The sequence below is a fragment of the Geotrypetes seraphini genome, chromosome 9, assembly GCF_902459505.1.
Source record: "Geotrypetes seraphini chromosome 9, aGeoSer1.1, whole genome shotgun sequence".
NCBI lineage: Eukaryota > Metazoa > Chordata > Amphibia > Gymnophiona > Dermophiidae > Geotrypetes > Geotrypetes seraphini.
This window is the reverse complement of record NC_047092.1, coordinates 168,528,230-168,550,373: the sequence shown is the minus strand read 5'-3', so window position 1 is coordinate 168,550,373 and position 22,144 is coordinate 168,528,230. Positions and strand designations below refer to the sequence as shown.

The window sequence follows — 22,144 nt, the reverse complement described above, 5'->3', positions numbered from 1 at the left end:
CCCCCTTTTAGGCCCGCTACCCCTACCCCTCCTTCGTCCTAACTAGTCCGATGGGCGATCCGGCGGGCCACCCAGCCCCGCGTTAAGTTCGCCCATCGAGACTAGCTCTTGGGCTTTTTATAACAGCGGGACCTGGAGTGACCCGCCTCTATATAACACATTACCCCCTTCCCAACATACCTTTCACCTATCTCAATGAGACAATACACTTTGTTGGTAATACCTGGCCGCAGCCCTGTTTATTGAATATTAACATATTCAGATAACATTTACATAAATCAATATATAAATTAACAGCCATAAATAACACATTAACAATAACCCATAACAATGGTATCACCATTGTGACCTTGATCCCGAGCTACCATTAGATGTAATTGGCCCCCGACCCCGCCGTCTAAGCTAGGGTCCGAGGGGTGGCATGTCCCACACATGCCCCATTATCCAGGGTCATCCGACCCACCAGGCACAGCTCCCAGCCGGCCCACCGCTCATCCCTTGATGAGCCCATTAGCCAGTAGCTCGGGATACCGCCACAGGCCTGTAACGCGTTACAGGCCCCCCCCCAAGAAAAGGAAAACAGGGCTGCGGCTAGAAGACCAACACATGATCGCAACAGGAGGCGACGTCGCCCAACCGCAAATCACAACTGCTAGCCCATCATGAGTCTCAACGAAGTAGAAGCCCAGCAAGACACAACCCAGGCCAGTTGACCTCCAAGCACCAACCCCGAAGCCCCCAGGACCCACCCAGAGACGGGACGAGGCCCCAAACGGACCCCCAAGGACGAGGCCCAAACCCTGCCGAAACTCCCCCGTTAACAGGACGACAAGGACCCTGCTCGCCCCACACCTCCCCCATGGAGGAACCCCCTGAACAGTCCACAAAGCCCAAGCGAGACAAATCAAGTCGACAGCCCTGTACCTCACCAGAACAGCCCCCCTGCCCCTGAATCTCCAGACTGTAACCCAAGGCACCAACCGCCAGCATAGCAGCTTGGAAAAAACTGGAGGGAAGGCACCACATAACACAGCCGCAGGGCAATCCCCCCGCAGGAAACGGCCGACCCACACCCAGACACACCCCCGCCGGCACCAAGCGTATAGAGAGCCGCTCCGACCGATTGCAACCACGTCAACGAGGCGTCAGGAGAACCCGAAGAACCAGGACTGAGACCCCACACCCAACTCGCACCTATACACCAGAGGGGCGACAAGGAATAACGCGCCCGCATCCGGCTCCAAATCCAGCAAACTAGTCATGACCAAGAAGTCCCCGAAGGAACCGACTGGGACTGACCAAATCCACAATGGGCCTCCCCCCGACACAGCCCCGCCCGAGCATGCACCGAACAACTCTACTCCAACCCAACGGGGCCACCGAATAAAACCCCCAGGTCCAAAAGGGGATGGCCATAAACTCAGGACGGGACCCACCACCAGGTAACGAACAGATATTCCCAGAGCTATTGCGAGATACTGCAGGACCACCCTAGCTCTGCCTACCCAAAACGACCCAAGACAAGCGCCTCGAACTGCAGCAAGCCAGCCAAAGGAGGAAGGGGGAGAGAAAGGGTCGCAGACCGAGGCACCTGGACCGCACCCTATATCACACCGGCCCCCATACAGCCCGCGCCCCAAAGAACCAGGACCACCCACTCCTGCCACCACCCGACCAACCGCAAGTCAGCGCACGACCGAAATATGAAAACAACCAAGCAGGAGCCAATCACCCGAGGAACCCTGATAGCAACTCCACAACACCCACCAACCAGCAGCGAGCCCACGTAGCACCTGGTCCCCTGCCCCTAAGAAACCACCAAACACCTAGTCCACCCACAACCCGCCACCGAGGCACCCCGAAACAGCCCAACGTTGCAGGGCAGGGGAATAAAGTCCGTCCGCATTGGAACCAGGGCCCCTCAGCGCCCCGCACTGCAGCACCCCCACGAACCAGGAGCACCCGCTCCATCTGGGACAAGCACCAACCATCCATCACCACCCCTCGCCCTAGGGGAGGGCACTGCAAACCCATGGAATGCAGGCCGACGCCACGCACCACCAGCAGTGAGCAACCAGAACCACCCAGCCCGCACTGGAAAACCCCCAAACTGACCTAGTCCTCCCTAGGAGGTCTCAAAACCATACCCAGTCTCAATCGTGCTCTAAGGAGATCACCAGAACCTCCTCAAGCTCGCCCCATCCTTGGCTACCAATGAACCTACCCCAGCTAGCCCCAAGGAAACCATTAGCCCTTCCCGGGAGTCCCCAGAACCGTTGCCCGGATCCTCCCCCCCAGGAGTTAACCCAGAACTACCTTCGTTCTGCCCCCCCCCTCCCGGGGAGTCCACAGAACCCCCCCGGTCCTCCCACCTCAGGGAGGCCGCCGAACCCCACCCTGGACCTGTCACCCCCAGGGAGGCCACAGAACCACCTCAGTCCAGCAACCTCCGTGGAGTCCACAGAATCACCCCAGTCCTGCCCCCCCGGGGAGTCCACAGAACCACCCTGGTCCTGCCACCCCGGGGAGTCCACAGAACCACCCTGGGTGTTCCCCCCGGAGAGTCCACAGAACCACCCCGGTCCTGCCCCCCCGGGGAGTCCACAGAACCACCTCGGTCCTGCCCCCTCGGGGAGTCCACAGAACCACCTCAGTCCTGCCCCCCCGGAGAGACCACAGAACCGCCCGGTCCTGTTCTCCCGGAGGGTCCACAGCACCATATCGGCCCAATCCCCCAAGGGGAAGCCAGGCCACCAACCAAGCCACATTTCGCTGCCACAGAACAACTCCATGTCCTGCAGACAGCTGGCAAAAGGGCATGCCACCGTAGCAGTGGCGCCCTCGAAGCAACCACCAGTCTCTCAGCGATCCAAAACCAGACTGGAAGAAAGGATGGCGCCGTTCGCAGCAACCAATGTGTCTGCTGACCCCCAGCTGTAAACCGTGTCACCAACCGCACTAACAGTCCAAGCCGTTGCTCGGCGGCGAAGCAAATGGGAATCCGGTAGGCAGTGGCGCCATCCGAAGCTACCACCAAGTCGTTGGACCCCGTCACACGCTGGCTCCAACGTATCCGAAATTCCGTCCAAGGACCACCAGTGAAGAAGAGACGAACCCCAGAGACTGCCATCACCTGACCTGAAACAAAACCAAAAGAGCAGCAGCAACTGTCCAGGAGCGCCCCAGACCCACTCCCCAAGCATCCACACCCGATAGAACACCCGCCTGTGGCCTCAGCCCCTACTGACATCCCCACTTCCCGGCCAAGCCCCCCCACCAGAACGAACTCCCCCACCTGCCACCAAGGTACCCGCCCTCCAACGGAAGGACCCTGCCTCCCGCCGCACGGACACGAAGCCCGCGCGTAAGAGCAGCGCCCACGTGCAAGAGCAACTGAGAGGAGCCAAAGGGCAGGAAATCCCCCCACAGCAAGGGCCGAGGCAGAATCTGTATCCACCGCGCCCTGAACCTGATTCAATGAGGTTTGGTTTCGGTTTTATTTCATTTTATTTACTTTAATTTTATTATATTTATATTTTTTATAACAGATTGGTACAGAGGAAAAGGGGGGCCAAATCCGCCCCACCGCCTCACCAGAAGGCCTAGCAGCCGCCCATGAGGCAGTCAAAACAGCAGCCCGGCAACCCTGTGAAGAAACAGGCAGCACACAAAGAGCACCCCCACTCCGCCCCTAGTGATCCAGGATCCTTTGCTAAGGTGGCCGAGAGAGGGGCAGCAAGCATGAGCCCCACTGCACACACCAAGCGCCGTCCACTTACAACGCTAAGAGCGCAGGGGTGCCCCGATCAGTGCCCTCTCGCGCCTGATCCTCTCCCTATCCCCGCCGACGTGACCCAGAGGAGGAAGACGAAGAAGAGGAAGAAGAGGTTGAAGAGGAGGAAGAGGAAGACGAAGAAGAATCTCGGCCTCCCCGTCTCTTTTTACCCTTACCCTTTTTCTTCCCCCGTTTTCCCCGAACACTAACCCCAGCCCCTAGGGCCATGTCACCTGTGATCCGGTCGTCTCCAGGTCTGTGTCCGCCTCCAGCCGCTCCCGAAGTGGCGCCTTCCGCAGCAGCCACCGTCGCTGGACGCTGCTGGTCTCGAGCATGCTCTCCGCCGCCGATCTGTGGAGTTGCAGCCGTTCCTTCACCAGACTGTCCAGTATCCGAAGTCCCAGCCAACTCGACAGGTCCCGCAGCGACGTCCTGTGGGAAGAAGTCCAAACAGGGGCCAGCAACCGGCACAGCAGAAGGGTAAGTTAGCCCCGTATAACCAGCCCCAACATGAGGTCCCCCGCTACCCCCCGACCTCCCAAGCACACCCGGGCCCCCAGGGTAAGGAGGAAACGGAGGAGGGATTGACGCCCAGGGAGTTCCACTCCAGGGCGCGCACCAGGGACCTGTAGACCAGGGAGCCCACCCGCCCGCTGGGCCTGTTGGCCCACCTCCCCCCATTCCTGATGTCGAAGGGGTACCAGGAACCGCGGCAGACTCGAGCGCATTCCCCCCCTGCCCGATCTCATGGGGGACGCGGGCGCCGCCGCAGGCTCTCTCCTCGGCCCTCCTCCCCCCCTGCAGGCAGGCTCCGGGGCCACCCCTCCCGGGTCCTCGATGGCCTTACCGAGCAGTGCCAGTTCCGATTGGATCTAATTCTATAAATTGTGCGTGCAAATTTGCACTCTAATTAAAAGTTAGGCCTGGAACTTTCTAGAATTAGTGGACTGGGGACTCCTTAGCTGACGGTTGCAGAAAAAAAAAAAAAAAAAACATATCCATGAAATCATTGCAACATGGTGATGACAAGATAAATTGGGCAGTGGAAAATTAATCTAAGCATAAAGGGGTAAAAAGGAGAGCTTGTCCCAGTCTTACATTGATTCTAGACACAGTGTCAGTACATTAATGCTGAGTAAAGTAGCAGCTTCGCAAGGTCTAAAAGGGGATGCTGCACAGACAAGATGCAGCAATTGATATAGCACATAAAGAGTGTGCTCCAATTCTGCCAGGAGCATCAAGTTGAGTTTAGTAATAGTAAAGAAATACATTCCACACAACCCATCACCGTGATGTGAAACATTCAAAGGGTTTTCAACAATTGCCCTTCCCGCGGCCGGGTTCCGGCTCCTGCCCCTGCGGGTAGACCCCACACCACGACGTGCACCCGGCGCCACCCCCACTACCTCCAGCGCTATAGCAGCCCGTGCCGATGCACGGGAGCGCCTCGGAGGCAACTGCCTGCCCCTCCCCACCGCCGCACTCACCAAGAGGTCCCCGTCGGGGGAGTCGCTTGCAAGTAAGTAGATCTCCGCCGGGTCCGCGGCGGCGGCCTGTGAATTCGCCATGCTCGCCGGCCACGTGGCAGCAAAATATATTTTTTTTTTTTATTTTATACCTTGGCCGTGCGTGCCGGCGAGATGGCTGGCAGGCCCGACACGAAGCGAGCGACGAGGTAGGCCTCACCCGTGCCTTCGAACCTGGCCGGAAAGCTTAACCCTGAAAGCTGCTTCGGAGGACCCAAACTGTTCGGGTCCTCCGCAAGCCCTGCCTTTTAACCCTTCCCTCCCCCACAATTCCTTTCGGCCGCGACAACCCACGCGATCCCTTCTTAGTGACCGCCCCCTTTTAGGCCCGCTACCCCTACCCCTCCTTCGTCCTAACTAGTCCGATGGGCGATCCGGCGGGCCACCCAGCCCCGCGTTAAGTTCGCCCATCGAGACTAGCTCTTGGGCTTTTTATCTGTAAGCTTGTATTCGATGACTTTGTATTGTGACCATTTCGCTGATTGTCCAGCACCTCTTGTTGTAAACCGCCTTGAACTATCATGGCTTTGGCGGTATATAAGAATAAAATTATTATTATTATTATAGATATAACAGAGGATAGAAATATGGTAATGGAGATACATTGAAGATGAAAGGGAATGGAGGGCTGAGGAAGGAATGAGATGGGAAATGGGAGAGAAGATGGAAATTTGATAAGTAGTTGAAAAGTGAAAAAAAAGGAGAAGGATAAGGAAGAGGCAGAATAGAGCTAAAAAAGAATGATCAATTTATCTGAGGCAGGTGTAGTGAGGGAATAGACAGGAGAGAGTAGAAAAGACAAATGGATAGCAGCCGCTTGAAGGAAAATTAGCAGATGACAGGAAAGCAGAAAAAAAGAAACTGGAACCAACATAAAACATCCAGACAACAAAGATAGAAGAAAACCATTTTATTTTAACTGTTTTAAATGAACTATAGATAACAATTAGCAAAAATGTTGTTTAAATTTTGACAAATAAAATTGTAGAATTTGCTAATTTGGTGTGCAGAAGTTTGAATTTTTTTGCACAGAATTCTGCCAGGAGTAAACAAAGAGGTAGGAAGGGGTGAGAGGGAGAAATCTTGCATATGGTGGAGGGAAGAGAGACATGCATGGATAAGAGAGAGAGAGAGAGAAATGTTGGACATAGGGGTGGAGGGCAGGGAGAGATGGTGCATGAAGAGAGAGAAAGAAATGTTGCATGTGATAATGGAGGTGAGGAAGGGAGAGATGCTGCATGGAAGAGAATAGAGAGGTGTGATTGGGGAAACAAGGCAGGGAGAGAGAGAGATTGTAGATAGTGGAAAAGAAGCAGAAATGTTGCATATGGCAGTGGAAGGGAATGTACAGAGACAAAAGATGAATGGTGAGCATGTGGAAAGAAGAAAACGTCAAATGGGCAGGAGACCCTGGTGAGCGAGTTAACAGAAGACAAACATGATTTGAATAATGATTTGGGACCAACATGATTTGTATAATAAGATGACCAAACAACAAAATGTAGAAAAAATAATTCTATTTTATTATTACAATATGTCAGATTTAAAATGTGTATCCTGCCAGAGCTGGTGTTAGCGAGCGTGAGCACGGACCTAACAGAGAGAGGAAAAGTCTTTCTTGTTTTATTTACACCACTGCACCGGAATGGGGTTGGAGAGGACAAAGGGGGTAGGGTGGGTGAAGGGGCTACAAAAATAAACCCACCAGGCCATTAAAAGAAACCCAAACAAAAAACATCCGATTAGGCAGGAAAAGTGAATCGAATTGAAAAACCAATTCAATAGGCCGAACAAACCAAAATTTTTTTCCCTGAATCGGGCAGTATTACTGTGCACTCGCATTTCATGCTTAAATATAGGCCTTTATATACAGTACCAGGTTATGCAAATGTGCACAGGTTCAATATATGTCACCATCTATGAGAAAACATGTCTAAAGTGGCAGAAACAAAACAATAGGTTTTACTGAATTCTTCTGCATTAGAATAAGCAATTTCTAATTCAACAATATAAACTCCATCTTTTTTTGTGAAAAAAGACACAAGTTGCAGAAGATCAACTATGTAACTTTTTCAGACTGTTTGGGCAATTTTCCTCTTGTAGGTCCATATTCTCAACATTTTGGAGCTACAGATTATTCATGTTTCCCCAGAGAGTATTGCAAACTCCATCCCTTGTCCACAAAGTATGCACCTTATTATTTGTTTATATTCTGCCTTGAAAACCAAGGAAGGCTTGCAATACAACATAAATAGCTAATAATAATTTATAATAATCCTTAAAACTCAAATAAAACAATATGCAATCTCATCAGCATGTGTACTTCTATGCACATCTATGGTGTATCCATGCAATGTCCTAAGATTCCTTTTCCTTGGAATAAACATGTATTGCTACTCGTATATGTGGAAATGCATAATAAAATGACCTACTTTGTGCATTAGTTGTAGACATCAGAACAACCCCTCTATGCTTCTGGCTCTTCCAGTAAAAATGTTTGCTGCAAACACTGAAACTCTACAATATTTTTCAGGCGAAACTCCTCTCCACATAGCAATCCTCAGGCAAGATGTGAAAGCTGTTGAAAACCTACTCCAAAAGGGTGCGGACGTCATCCATGCAAGGGCCTCAGGCACCTATTTCTTACCTGGAAAAGAATCTTTATGCTACTATGGTAGGGGCTTTTATTAGATTGTGAAAGAGTGAGGGGCACTCCCTCACTGAAATTGCACTTATATCACTGTACAGCAGGGGGAGCTAACTCACAGTGGAGGAGTAAGCCACCTTAGTGTAGGTGAAACAATTCTACTGAGTCAAGGGGGTGGGAGAGAGATGAAAACATTGTGGATGGGAGGGGGGCTTATAGATTAGAATTCCTATGAGCATCGGAGCTGTTACCACCATGCCGGTGCTAAAAACCATGCTATGATTTTGTAAAAGCAGGGGGGGAGGGTTAATGCCGCACATCTAATTAACTCATATGCCCTAGAATGGAGTAGTTCAGGGAGACCCTGAGTCAAGAGGTCTCCAGAAGGAGAGATCTTCCCTAGCTGTGGGTTGAGGAGAAGCCCAGAGGAAGAAGAGGGGTTGTGAGAAAGACTGTCAAGGTAAGCCATTTGTTCTCTGCTTGGCTGAGATAAGCCAATTTCTTATGCTGAATATACTGTACATGGACTTTACTCTGGGTCTGTGTGGAGCCACACTGTGATACCTGACCAGATAAAGACTGTTGCAACTTGTGTTTGAAGCGTGGCAGTCACTGGCCACGAACAGTATTTTGCACCCTGTAACCCATAAGCCCGTTTCAAGACTTTGTCTTTAAGCAAAGAGACTTAGTTTTTTCCCCCCTTTCCCTGAGTCTGTGACGTAGTAGGGCTCAGGTCTTAGAACCAATAGTTTTTCTTTCAAACAAGCTTAACCCCAAAATCTGCTCAGATGATTACACAGATATTACTGTAATTCTTTTAGGAATCCAAAATGACTTTTACTGAGCTTGCAGCGAAAGTGACGGAATGATACTGTGGATGCAAATATTACATTACATTACATTAGAGATTTCTATTCCGCCATTACCTTGCGGTTCAAGGCGAATTACAAAAGAGATGAAAAACGTGGGTTGCAATAGAAGAACATTTGTCCTTTCTAGAGAGGTAAAGAGTAGGTTATGTAGTTTCTGTGTGGCGGGAAGAGGGGGGGGGGAGGAAGGACGGTAAGTTTGAAGTTATGGCTGTTTCAGGAATTTCTTGAAGAGTATAGTTTTTATATCTTTTCTGAACGTCTTGTAGTCTGGTGTCGTTATCAGTAGATTGGAGATTTGGTTATCTAGTTTAGCTGCTTGAGTGGCCAGGACGCCATCATATAGGTTTTTTTTTTCCATTTTACTTCTTTGATCGAGGGGTGTGTGTTTTTCTATGTCTGATTGAGGTGGTTTGGATGAGGCGGTTGTTCAGGTAGGTTGTAATCGAGTTGCAAAAAAGTATGAAAAAAAAGTATGAAAGATGCATGATCCTGAGGAAACTTGGTAGAGGCAAAGGTCGAACTTGCCCAGGAGAGGGGGGAGACTATCGGAAAAAGTAAATTGGGAGAGAGATGAAAACATTGTGGATGGGAGGGGGGCTTATAGATTAGAATTCCTATGAGCATCGGAGCTGTTACCACCATGCCGGTGCTAAAAACCGTGCTACGATTTTGTAAAAGCAGGGGGGGGGGAGGGTTAATGCCGCACATCTAATTAATAGCAATAAAAGAAGCATTCAGAAACCTACTTTAGCAGTAGAAAAAAATCATTAAAAATTAAGACATATCAAGAAACACCAATTTAAACAAATGAGTCTTCAGTCTCTTCCTTAAAGCGCTCCCGAGGGAGGTGGTGGAGAGGAAAACAGTGACAAGAGTTCAGACAAACATGGGGTGAACACACAGCAGGATCTCTAATCAGAAAATAATGGTATATATTAAAGAACTAAGGTGCGTACTGGGCAGACTTACATGGTCTGTGTCCATATATGGCCATTCGGTTGAGGACGGGCTGGGGAGGGCTTCAATGACTGGGATGGTTTAGATGGACTGGAGTGAGCTTTGATGGAGACTCGAGTAGATAGAACCTTACGCACACTATCGAGCAGGGCTCTGAGTTTCTGTCCCAGAAATATTTAAGAAAAAGGGTCATTTAAATTAAATGATTAATTTATAGAGCGTGTACGGTTGGACAGACTGGATGGACCATTCAGGTCTTTTTCTACTGTCATTTACTATGTTACTAGGATTGTGGCCTCACCACCCAAAACCACGGGATGAAATCTGATAGAATCCAGTATCACCTTAAAGATACCCGTAAAAATTCCTATGGTTACCTATAATGAGCCAGCTGAGCAAAAAATCAGCAAAAAACACCCTGTGTTCTGGGATCAGCACTTGTTTCAACTAGCTTGGATGCAGTAAGGCCTTCTCTTCACATCATATGATTGACAATTTTCTCATGAGAGGCTCTTGAGAAAATTAAAGAGTCATGGGATAGGTGGCAAAGTTCAGTTGTGGATTAGGAATTGGATATCAGATAGAAAAAAAGAGGGTAGGGCTAAATGGTCATTTTTCTCAATGGAGGAGAGTAAACAGTGGAGTGCCACAGGGGTCTGTACTGGGACCGGTGCTATTTGACTTATTTATAAATGATCTGGAAATTGGAGCGACGAGTGAGGTGATTAAATTTGCAGATGACGCAAAACTGTTCAAAGTTATTAAAGCACATGCAGATTGTGAAAAATTGCAGGCAGACCTTAGGAAGACTTTAAAGTGGACAAATGCAAAGTGATGCACATTGAGAAGAATAACCCAAATTACAGTTAGCAGATGCGAGGGTCCACCTTGGGGGTTAGTGCCCAAGAAAAGGATCTGGTTGTCTTTGTAGACAATACGATTAAACCTTCCACCCAATGTGCGACGGTGGCCAAAAAAGCAAACAAGATGCTAGCAATTATTTATAAAGGGATGATTAACAAGACGAAGAATGTTGTAATGCCCCTGTATCGCTCCATGGTGTGACCTCATCTGAAGTATTGCGTTCAATTCTGGTCTCCTTATCTCATGAAAGATTTAGCGGTGCTAGAAAAGATTCAAAGAGCGACCAAGATGATAAAGGGGATGGAACTCCTCTCATACGAGGAAAGTCTAAAACGGTTAGGGCTCTTCAGCTTGGAAAAGAGACGGCTGAGGGGAGATGTGATGGAAGTCTACAAAATCCTGAGTGGAGTAGAACGAGTACAAGTGGATCGATTTTTCGCTCCGTCAAAAATGACAAAGACTAGGAGACACTCGATGAAGTTACAGGGAAATACTTTTAAAACTAATAGGAGGAACTATTTTTTTCAGAGAATAGTTAAGCTCTGAAACGCATTGCCAGAAGTTGTGGAAAGAGTGGATAGCGTAGCTGGTTTTAAGAAAAGTTTGGACAAGTTCCTGGAGGAAAAGTCCATAGTCTGTTATTAAGCTGTGAAGAAAGCCTCTGCTTGCCCTGGATCAGTAGCATGGAATGTTGCTGCTCTTTGGGTTTTGGCCACCATGAGAATGGGCTACTAGACCATTGGTCTGACCCAGTAAAGCTATTCTTATGTTCCTCTGACAGGAGAGTATCCGCTGTCTTTTGCAGCATGCACTGGCAATGAAGAAATCATCAGACTTCTCATAAGTCACAAGGCACCTCCAGATGCACAAGATTCCCTAGGTGGGTACTAGAACCATAGTGTATTTTTTTACCTATGAGCTTTCTTTTCACTTCTCTCTTTGTCTCTTCTCGGTTGATGTCTCCATTAATGAAGATCTAAGAATGATGGGGACATTTTAATGTCTGAGATTGCCCTAAGCGTTTCATGATTGCACTTGGCCTTATTTTAAAAGCCCTGTTCACCATTTACATATTTAAATACCAGCATTACATATTCATGTGAAAATCCTGATTTTGGAAAGATGGTATTTATTTGCTATAAATCTATTAATCTTGAAACTTGCTTCGTCTATAACAGGGATCTCAAAGTCCCTCCTCGAGGGCCGCAATCCAGTCGGGTTTTCAGGATTTCCCCAATGAATATGCATTGAAAGCGGTGCATGCACACAGATCTCATGCATATTCATTGGGGAAATCCTGAAAACCCGACTGGATTGCGGCCCTCGAGGAGGGACTTTGACACCCCTGCCCTAGAAGAATATGAATGACCTTTGCAGAGAGAAGAGAGTCCCTCTGAGTCAGGGATATCAAAGTCCCTCCTTGAGGGCCGCAATCCAGTCGGGTTTTCAGGATTTCCCCAATGAATATGCATTGAAAGCGGTGCATGCACACAGATCTCATGCATATTCATTGGGGAAATCCTGAAAACCCGACTGGATTGCAGCCCTCGAGGAGGAACTTTGAGACCCCTGGTCTATAAGATGCCTCTATTGTATCTAGTCAAAAGCATTTTCAATGGCTAAAACCACTACTACTACTTATCACCTATATAGCACTGAAAGGTGTTCGCAGTGCTGTACATTTTGATATGGAGTATTGCTATTCCTTGGGTTTTGGCCAGGTACTAGTGACCTGGATTGGCCACCATGAGAACAGGCTACTGGGCTTGATGGACCATTGGTCTGACCCAGTAAGACTGTTCTTATGTTCATATTTATAGACAGTCCCTGCTCGGAAGAACTTACAATTTAACTTGAACAGACGGACATGGCATATAGGGTTGGGGGTGCGGAACCCAAGTCAAAAGCACTCTCGAAGAGGAGGGCTTTTAACTGGGTCTTGAACACTGCCAGAGGCGGAGCCCGCCATAGGGATTCGGGCAGCTTGATCCAAGCATAAGGCGCAGCAAGGCAGAAAGGACGGAGTCTGGAGTTGGCAGTTGAAGAGAAGGGATGGACTTACCAGCTTATCCCTTGAATGATAAAAGCACTATAAAAACACAAATTGTTGGCCTGACCATAAAATGTATTCACAGAGGAATTTTGTCATTGTGGTCTACTGTAAGATGTCATTTTACTGTTATCTCCAGTTACCGTATTAATAACTAGGTCTTATTGAATAAAATGGGATGTGTTAAAATAATATGTAATATAAGGGTAATATAATAATGGTCATATAACCCATCTTAAACAGTTTAACTTTTTCCTTAGTCTAAAGCAGGGGTGTCAAAGTCCCTACTCGAGGGCCGCAATCCAGTCGGGTTTCCCCAGTGAATATGCGTGAGATTCATTTGCATGCATTGCTTTCATTGTATGCTAATAGATCTCATGCATATTCATTGGGGAAATCCTGAAAACCCAACTGGATTGCGGCCCTTGAGGAGAGATTTTGACACCCCTGGTCTAAAGAGTTTCAGTCTCTGGGAACCAGAGCTGAGATTGTGATGTCATAATGCCTCATTCCACCAATGCCAATGAGCCAACCTGATCAGTGATGTCACAATGGCTTCATTGCCCTATACTTGGATCGCTTTTATTACATATAACAGTGATTTTGATTTTTAGAGATGTTTCTTTTTAATTAAGGTGGGGAAATTGTCAGCGTGGGCTACCACTAAGATGTGTCATTTTACTGTTAACCCTAGTTATTAATAATTTGGTCTCATTGCATAAAATGGAACCGGTGCTAATATAGCATGGATTACTGGTAAAATAACACCACTTAATAGTAGCCCACATTAATTATGTCCCCCCTTAAATAGAGAAAAAAAAATGTCTTTAGAAATTGAAATCACTGCTGTATGTAGTAAAAGAGAGCCAAGTACAGTAAAACCTTGGTTTGCGAGCATAATTAGTTCCGGAAGCGTGCTTCTAATTCAAAGCACTCGTATATCAAAGCGAATTTCCCCATAGAAAATAAAGGAAACAGACAATCCGTTCCACAACCCAAAAACTTGAATACAAAATACACGTACTCGTATTGCAAGACCTCACTGATTTAGAACAGTCACTACACTCCTGCAGCATCAGAGAGAGGAGAACCGTCAGCTCAGTTGTGACGATGTGACGCATGTATACTGTGTGCACTTGTATTGCAAGACATTGCTTGTATATTAAGTTAAAATTTAATAAAATGTTTTGCTTGTCTTGCAAAACACTTGCAAACCAAGTTACTTGCACTCCAAGGTTTTACTGTATAGGGCATTCAGCCATAGTGACATCACTGATGAGGTTGCCTCTTAGGCATTGTTAGAATGAGGCATTATGACATCACAATATCAGCTCTAGTTACCAGGGATTCAAATTCTTCACACACTAAGGAGGGACATGATCAATGTGGGCTATTTTGCTGCTCTGTATGCCTGGAACGGTTCATAGACAACCCCGTGAAAGACAAAGGCGCGCGCCGACAACTGAGTGCAAGACGGAGGCACGCGCCGAAGAAAATTACAGTTTTTAGGGGTTCCGACGGGGGGTTTTGTTGGGGAGCCCCCCCCAGTTTACTTAATAGAGATCACGCCGGCGTTATGGGGGTTTGGGGGGTTGTAACCGTCCACATTTTACTGTAAACTTAACTTTATCCCTAAAAACAGGGAAAAAGTGAAATTTTCAGTAAAATGTGGGGGGTTACAACCCCCCAAACCCCCCACAATGCCCCCGCAATGCGGCACAATCTCAAGTAAAGTGGGGGGGGGGTTCCCCCCCATGCCCCCCCCGTTGGAGCCCTAAAAACAGTAATTTTGTGTGGCACGCACCCCCACGCTGCGCTCAATTGTCTGGGCGCGCCTTTGTCCCGGCGCGCTTTTGACCTGACACCGCCTGGAAAAAACTGCCTGTCTCGGTACGTCAGGCTCCGTCTTTGGCAGTATTCAAATCCATGCTAAAAGCCCACTTTTTTTTAAGCTGCTTTTGCGTGCCAGCTCCAACCTACGTGTAAAGCACCCGTATCTGTTTGTCATTCCCTCTATCGTCCCCTGTCCTATCATTCCCTCTGCAGTTCCCTACCTAAGAAGCGTGTATAGATTTACCCTTTTTGTCCTCTTTGCCAAAGTTAGATTGTAAGTTCTCTTGTGTAGGGACTGTCTCTTGCATGTTAATGTACAGCACTGCATGCATCTGGTAGCACTATGGAAATGATAAGCAGTTATTTTACTGTTAACTCCAATTATTAGTAACTAGCCCCACCCCCTTTTACAAAACCGCGATAGCAGTTTTTAGCACAGGCCAGTGAGCTGAATGCTCTGCACCGCTTCCCACACTCCTGCCCCGTACCTTTTAATCTTCAGAGCGAGTAAGTACCAAGTAGCTGCTCGTGTCAGCTGTGGCGCTCTCTCTGATGTCACGTCCTAGGCGCGGGTCCTGGAAATGATGTCAGAGAGCGCCGAAGCTGACGTGAGCAGCAACTTATGTGGCTGTGTTTGCGCCAAAGATAAAAAGGTACAGGGGAAGGAAGGGGCGTGCACATATGCGGCAGGGGGGTGTTGAACAGGAGGGGTGCTAGCTCCTGGGGCAAACTGCCCCCTCCCCCATCCCCCCTTATTACGCCACTGACCCTTGGCATCCATATTATACAGAATCTGGTTTGTTTGTTTTTTCCCCTTCAATTCTTGCCATTTGATTTTGCTTTATGAGACGTATTTGCATGCACGTATTTGTTCACTCGAGAACAAAGGAAAAAATATATATATATTTGTTTCATAATTTTCAGACTTTTCCTCTGCTTCGCCTCACTGCAGGAAACAGTGTGTTGCATGTGTTGGTGCTGCAGGCAGATAACGGCATGGCGTACCGTGTGTATGACTTGCTGACGGCGCTTCTGCCTCAGGTTTGCCAGTTTGTGGAGAGTCTTGAAAACCGAGATGGCCTAACCCCACTGAAACTTGCAGCTTCGGAAGGACATGCCAAAGTGAGTGGAAAAATTAGCCCATATCTATTTGTACTCCTTTGATGACCTGATAAGTAAATACTAAGGAGGGGCCGCACTATAAATTGGTGCTTCATTTTAGGTGTCTCGGTGGTGCCGTATCCTAGAACAGCATCTGGGAACTCAAATTCCATCACTAATAATAAATCTCTATGCGAGCATGTGCACTCCTACCTGCGTGTTCCGTGATCCGTAGCTCCGTGACCGGCAGAATGTTAGAGTGCGGCGCATGCGTGTAGACGTTTGGGGGCGCGTGGACGTTCGGAGCGCGTGCGCACGTTCAGAGCTGACATTAGGGAGAGAAGGAGGCGGCGGCGGCGACCGAGCTACGGGAGAGAAGGCCACAACCACTGCCGCTCCCTGGTCGCGCGGCCTTCTCCTCTGCCTCCCCTCTCCATTCCAGAACCCCAAAGAGTAGCAACATTCTAGAACCCCAGAGTAGCAACATTCCAGAATCTCAGAGTAGCAACATTCCAGAATCTCAAAGAGTAGCAACATTCTAAAACCCCAAAGAATAGCAACATTCCAGAATCTCAAAGAGTAGCAACATTCTAGAACCCCAAAGAGTAGCAACATTCTAGAACCCCAAAGAGTAGCAACATTCCAGAATCTCAAAGAGTAGCAACATTCTAAAACCCCAAAGAATAGCAACATTCCAGAATCTCAAAGAGTAGCAACATTCTAGAACCCCAAAGAGTAGCAACATTCCATTCAGAATCCTAAAGAATAGCAAAGTTCTGGAATCCCAAAGAGTAACAAAAGATTCCGGAACCCCAAAGAGTAGTAACATTCCATGCAGAATCCTCAAAGAGTAGCAACATTCCATGCTACCAATCCAGGGCAAGCAGTGGCTTCCCCCATGTCTTTCTCAATAACAGACTATGGACTTTTCTGCCAGGAAATTGTCCAAACCTTTCTTAAAACCAGCTACGCTATCCTTTCTTACCACAACCTCTGGCAATGCGTTCCAGAGCTTAACTATTCTCTGAGTGAAAAATAATTTCCTCCTCTTGGTTTAAAAAAGTATTTCACTACTATGGGGTGCTACATAAAGATAGAACTGACCTTTATATGGTCATATTTACTGTATATATGGTTAACATGGCCAGTTAAGTGCTGACTCCACCCCAGACTGCCCTCAAATAACCACTTTTGAATTAGGCGCCAACTAGTTAAGTTCTGCAAAAAAAATTTAAAAAAATTAGCAGTTAGCACTGAGCGGGCGATTTAACCAGCCAGGAGCCATTTCTGGCTGATTAATTCACATCGAATATTGACCCTATGGACTATAAAATTCCTGAATTTATGCACGTACATGTGAAAAGTGCAGGCTCTTATTTACCCCAAGCTCTTGAACTGGTAGAAGTACCATTGCCTAAATGAAGGTACAAGCCTTTGTACTTACCCCACAGTAGTATTTTATAAAGTCAAGTAGGCACCGAGTTTACTTTCAAACTGTAAAACAGGCATGTGAAAATTATTCCTCTATATGTTATTCAAATATGTGGCTGGTATTTATGAAGATCAGCAGTGACCTTATAAAATATTGCTCTTAGTATTTAAAACACTATCTACCAACGAACCTCAATTTATAGATCGGTTACTAATCTCTCCGATCCACAACTCAGGGGTTGCTAATGGTTCCTTCTTTGAAAATTATTGGAACCAGACGTCATGATATATATTCAGTAATGGCCCCTTTAACCTGGAACGCCCTCCCTGCCTTTATATATAAGAGAAGTTAAAGATCTCAGCAGATTTAAAACTAATTTAAAAACTTTTCTCTTTAAAGACGCATTTATCCTTTAAACAATTTATTTTTAATAATCTTAATCCCACTCCTCATGTTCTCTCCCTATATGGCTTTTCTTTTTCTCCTCAATTGAATAATAGTAATTTTGTAACTTCCTCCCTTTCTTTTTCCTTCCCTTATGTATCTGAGTTTGTCTGTTTTGTCAGTCTGTTTTTATCCCCTTTTAAAGCTGTACAACGAACTCTAGATCTATCTTATATTTTACTGTTACTCACTTAGTATGTAATAAGCGATTTATCAAATTTAAATAAACTTGACCTTGTATTTATGCATTGAGGTGCCACTCTTCCCTCTAGGCTGAGTGAGAGTCCTCCAACTTCGTTGCTGCCAGTGGGAGGTGCTCTTTCAGTATCACATTTGTAATAGCAAGAGATAGTCAAGTTCTGCAGGGTTCTAGAGGACAGTCATGTCCTTAGTGATTGAAAATGCAATATTGAAGCAGCACCCTCCACTGGCAGCAATGTGGTAGGACGACTCTCGTTCAGCTTAGAGGAAATGGTGATTGTTGGTGGATACTAGCCTACAAGAATGCCTCACTGTGGTTTTAGAAGTGGTTTAGGAAAACGGAAGGAAAGGTCAGCTACGGTGACTGGACATAATTCACTGCTGAAATATCAGTCTGAGAGAGAGCCTTTCTCATTACAGGTCAAGGAATTGTTCTGTCATATTATTAAATATTATACACTCCTTGGCTGTAAAGGAGATGCTGAGTAATTTTCTTGTTTGAAATTGTAGTAACCTTGGGAGTTCTTATGATATTTCAGATGTTTAACTACCTTGTGCAAAAACAGAAGAGAGTATTTTGGACCATGGGACCCATTGCCTACTGCATTTATGACCTGACTTACATTGACTCTTGGAATGATCAGAAATCGGTACTGGATATAATTACAACTAGTAGAAACCCTCAGGTAAATTTCTCTGATCATGCTGTTTAAATTACTGAAATTCAGGAAGATAAGCGTTTTCTAGAGTAGTAACATAACTGAGCAATTTATTTATTCATTCAATTTTCTATACCATACATCTCGATGGACTCCACTCTTCTTATCCTGGTGGGGTAGAATTGCATCCATCAAAATGACTCTGGCCCCTCAAATTAATTATATCCTTTCTATGCTCCCTCTGTTATGCCGGAAATCATTATTTAATTGGCTAAATATGAAAATATCTGAATTCATTTGGAACAAGAAAAAACCTCGAATTGCTCTCGCCAAACTGAAAGCCTCTAAGATCAACGGTGGTCTCAACTTTCCTGATTTCTATCACTATTATATTGCTTCATTAGCCAAATATGGAGCTTACTGGCTCACTAACTCCTCCACTCAAAATCTTCCCACTCAAGATCTTCCTGCCTGGTTTGAAATGGAATGTTTTTTATGTACGCCTTTACACATCTCATGCTTACTAACGGTGTCAATACCAAGGCACTTAAAGAGATACTCTTTATTGGGTGCAACGCAGCATGCTCTTTATCTTATAGATACATTGACTGAAATCTCAGTTAATGTTAGTCCACTCATGTCCCTTTGGAACAATCCCAAAATTCAAAATCACGACAAATCTCTATCATGGAAAAGGTGGCAGCGGGCAGGTATATGGTTTGTCCATCAATTGTCTACCCTCAACTCGTTAGTTCCATTCGATATACTGTGCTCTACATACTCGCTGCCTCCTTCTACTTATTCACAATGGCGTTCTCTCACTGGAGTGTTGCCTTCTTTGCATATACGATTTGACTATATGACTTCCAAAAATACTATTTACAACTGGTCTTCTCTGTCTCTATTAAAAGGCAAGGCGATATCATCCTTCTACAGTATTTTAAGAGATCACTCCTTCACTTTTTCACCTCACTCTATGAAGCACTGGGACGCTATACTTACCACTCCGCTTTCTGACATTGATTGGGAGCTTTTCTGGTCATCGACAAATCGCCCGCTTTTATCTTCTAGAGTATCACAATCAATGTACTTCCTTATGTGGCAGGAAATATGGACCCCACTTCGCATGTGGAAAGCTAACTTAAGGCAAGACTCTGTTTGCTGGAACTGTTTGAAAGAGGAAGGAACTCTTGATCATATGTTATTTCATTGTACTCTAGTCCGCTCTTTTTGGACCTATGTCTGGAACACCATACAATCTATTACTAACTGCTCAGAAGAAATCTCTATAGACATTGTAATCCTTCGCTCTCAACACCCATGTTTCACACAATCAAATTGTCCACCTAAACTCATTGATACCATGTTGGTGACTGCCCTCATGCACATTCTAAAAAATTGGAAATCACCCTCGCTATTAGATTATACCTTTTGGTGGAACTCTCTGAGTATGTATCATAGATTTGAATCCTACGCATATGAGAAGAGAGTTACATTCCGAACCTGCATGAACTTGAAATACAACAAATCTCCATGGTCATTCTTAGACTCCTATGTACGCTCATCTTCTTAGACACTCCTGTTATCCTTTTCTTCTCCTCTCTTCTCTCTTTCATTTTTCTTTCCTTTTTCTTTACTGCTCTCTCTCATCTTTATCTTATATATCCCTTACATACATTTTTAATAATTGGAGCCTTTGCTCCTATACAGTTAAACATAGATTTATATATTTTATATACAGAAAGCTTTAATTTGTTTCTATGTACTTTAAATGATTCTTGTATCCTTTAAAATACTTAATAAAAATTATTGAACTGAAAAAAAAAATTTTCTATACCATTCTCCCAGGGGAGCTCAGAACAGTTTACATGAATTTATTCAGGTACTCAAGTATTTTTCCCCTGTCTGTCCCAGTGGGCTTACAATCTATCTAATGTACCTGGGGCAATGGGGGGGATTAAGTGACTTGCCCAGGGTCACAAGGAACAGCATGGGTTTGAACCCACAATCTCAGAGGACAATCAAGCAATTGTGATATCACTGATGAGGTTGGCTCGTAGGCATTGGTGGAATGAGACATTATGATGTCACAATATACCAGCTCTGGTTATCAGAGATCAAAGCTTATCACACTATTTATTTATTCACTTTTCTATACTGTTCTCCCAGGGGAGCTCAGAATGGTTTACATGAATTTATTCAGGTACTCAAGCATTTTTTTCCACTATCTGTCTCAGTGGGCTCACAATATAACTAATGTACCTGAGGCAATAGGGGATCAAGTGTCCCTCTTGGGGTCACAGGGGACAATGTGGGCCTGAACGCACAACCAGAGGGATCTGAGGCTGTAGTTATAATCCCTGCACCACACTCTCGGACATCGTATAGTATAAAATAGCAAGGCTACTGTGAGAACGGGCTACTGGGCTTGATGGACCATTGGTCTGACCCAGTAAGGCTATACTTATGTTTTTATGTTCAATTATTGTCTGATGGAGAGGGCAAACATAATTAAAACGTGGTTATACATCAAATGACAAAACAAGACTACAATGGGAGCTCACGGCAGCCATTTTGATGGCAGCTCTGCACGGGGCAGGAGCGTAGGACGATTAATCCTGCCCTGCGTCGCCACTAGACCACCAAGTAAAGTCTGGGGAAGGTCCTGGACACAGGAGGGAGGCGGGGGTGGGTTTGAGCCAGCCCTAAAAATTATCCGTGATGTTTCAATATTCGCGGGTTAGCTCCGCCCCTAACCCCCATGAATATTGAGGGTCTGCTGTATTTATACATTATTTGATATCTATCCTGTGGGTCACTTATGATTGTATACACCCTTTGTGGGTTGTTTTTAAGGTTATTGTTTTAAGTTATTTGGGCATTTATTAAACTACAAACTGGTACATCTGATATTCTGTTCCACAATATTTTTGTTGTTTTGCTGCATCATTTCCTTTGTGGAACCTTTTGGTGCTATTTTGATTTTTTTTTTTCCAAATACCTATCCTTTTTTTATTTTAGTTTCACCTGAGATAAGAATGCTTTTCATCAAAACACATATGCTGGAACTGCGATTTTTATCTCAGCTGTTATATTATATCATGTTTTTGAGACAGACTGGTAGGAAAATTATTCTTTCATGATGATAGTAAAAAAAAATATTAAATGATTTCAAGGTATAATTTACTGCAAATTGTTTGCTGTATTGGTTAGGGGCTCTTCAAAGTGTTCTGTGTATGTAACTTTTCTTAGAAAGGTTTCAAGTAGAGAGTTGCGTGGGGACAGAAATTCCACCCGTCCCTGCCAGGATCCTCTCCATCCCCACCCATCCCCATCAGGATCCTCTCAATCCCCACCCGTCCCCATCAGGATCCTCTCCGTCCCCACCCGTCCCCGCCAGGATCCTCTCTGTCCCCGCCCGTCCCCGTCAGGATCCTCTCCGTCCCCACCCGTCCCTGCCAGGATCCTCTCCGTCCCCGAAAGGATCCTCTCCGTCCCCACCCATCCCCGCAAGGAATTATCTCCATCCTCGCTCGTCCCCATAAAAAGCAGCAATTACTTCTGACAGGATCAATTCCACAGTTTCTTTTGTGTTTGCGCTGCTGTTTTCCTTGTGGAATCTCTTTTTGTGTTTTCTGTTCAGGTAATTAACTGATAAAGCCCCTCTTTTACTAAGGCTGACGTGTCCATTATATTATGTGGACAAACCCTTCTTCCAAAGCCTTCCATCCCCGTGGGAGTCCCGTGGGCCAGAGGAGGGTCCCCGTGGGAGTCCCGTGGGTT

At 46.1% G+C, this 22,144-nt stretch overlaps 1 protein-coding gene across 5 annotated transcripts in view; it reads left to right on the top strand.

Annotated features, from left to right (window-relative positions):
- Window positions 1–22,144, top strand: part of LOC117366304 (transient receptor potential cation channel subfamily V member 6-like) — a 51,015-nt gene that overhangs the window by 7,173 nt on the left and 21,698 nt on the right. For all 5 annotated transcript variants that reach the window (XM_033957531.1, XM_033957529.1, XM_033957530.1 and 2 more), the window contains 4 exons: window positions 7,835–7,975; window positions 11,423–11,521; window positions 15,477–15,646; window positions 18,242–18,388. In XM_033957531.1, the coding sequence (XP_033813422.1) occupies window positions 7,835–7,975; window positions 11,423–11,521; window positions 15,477–15,646; window positions 18,242–18,388 (557 nt within the window). The remainder of the gene's footprint in view (window positions 1–7,834; window positions 7,976–11,422; window positions 11,522–15,476; window positions 15,647–18,241; window positions 18,389–22,144) is intronic.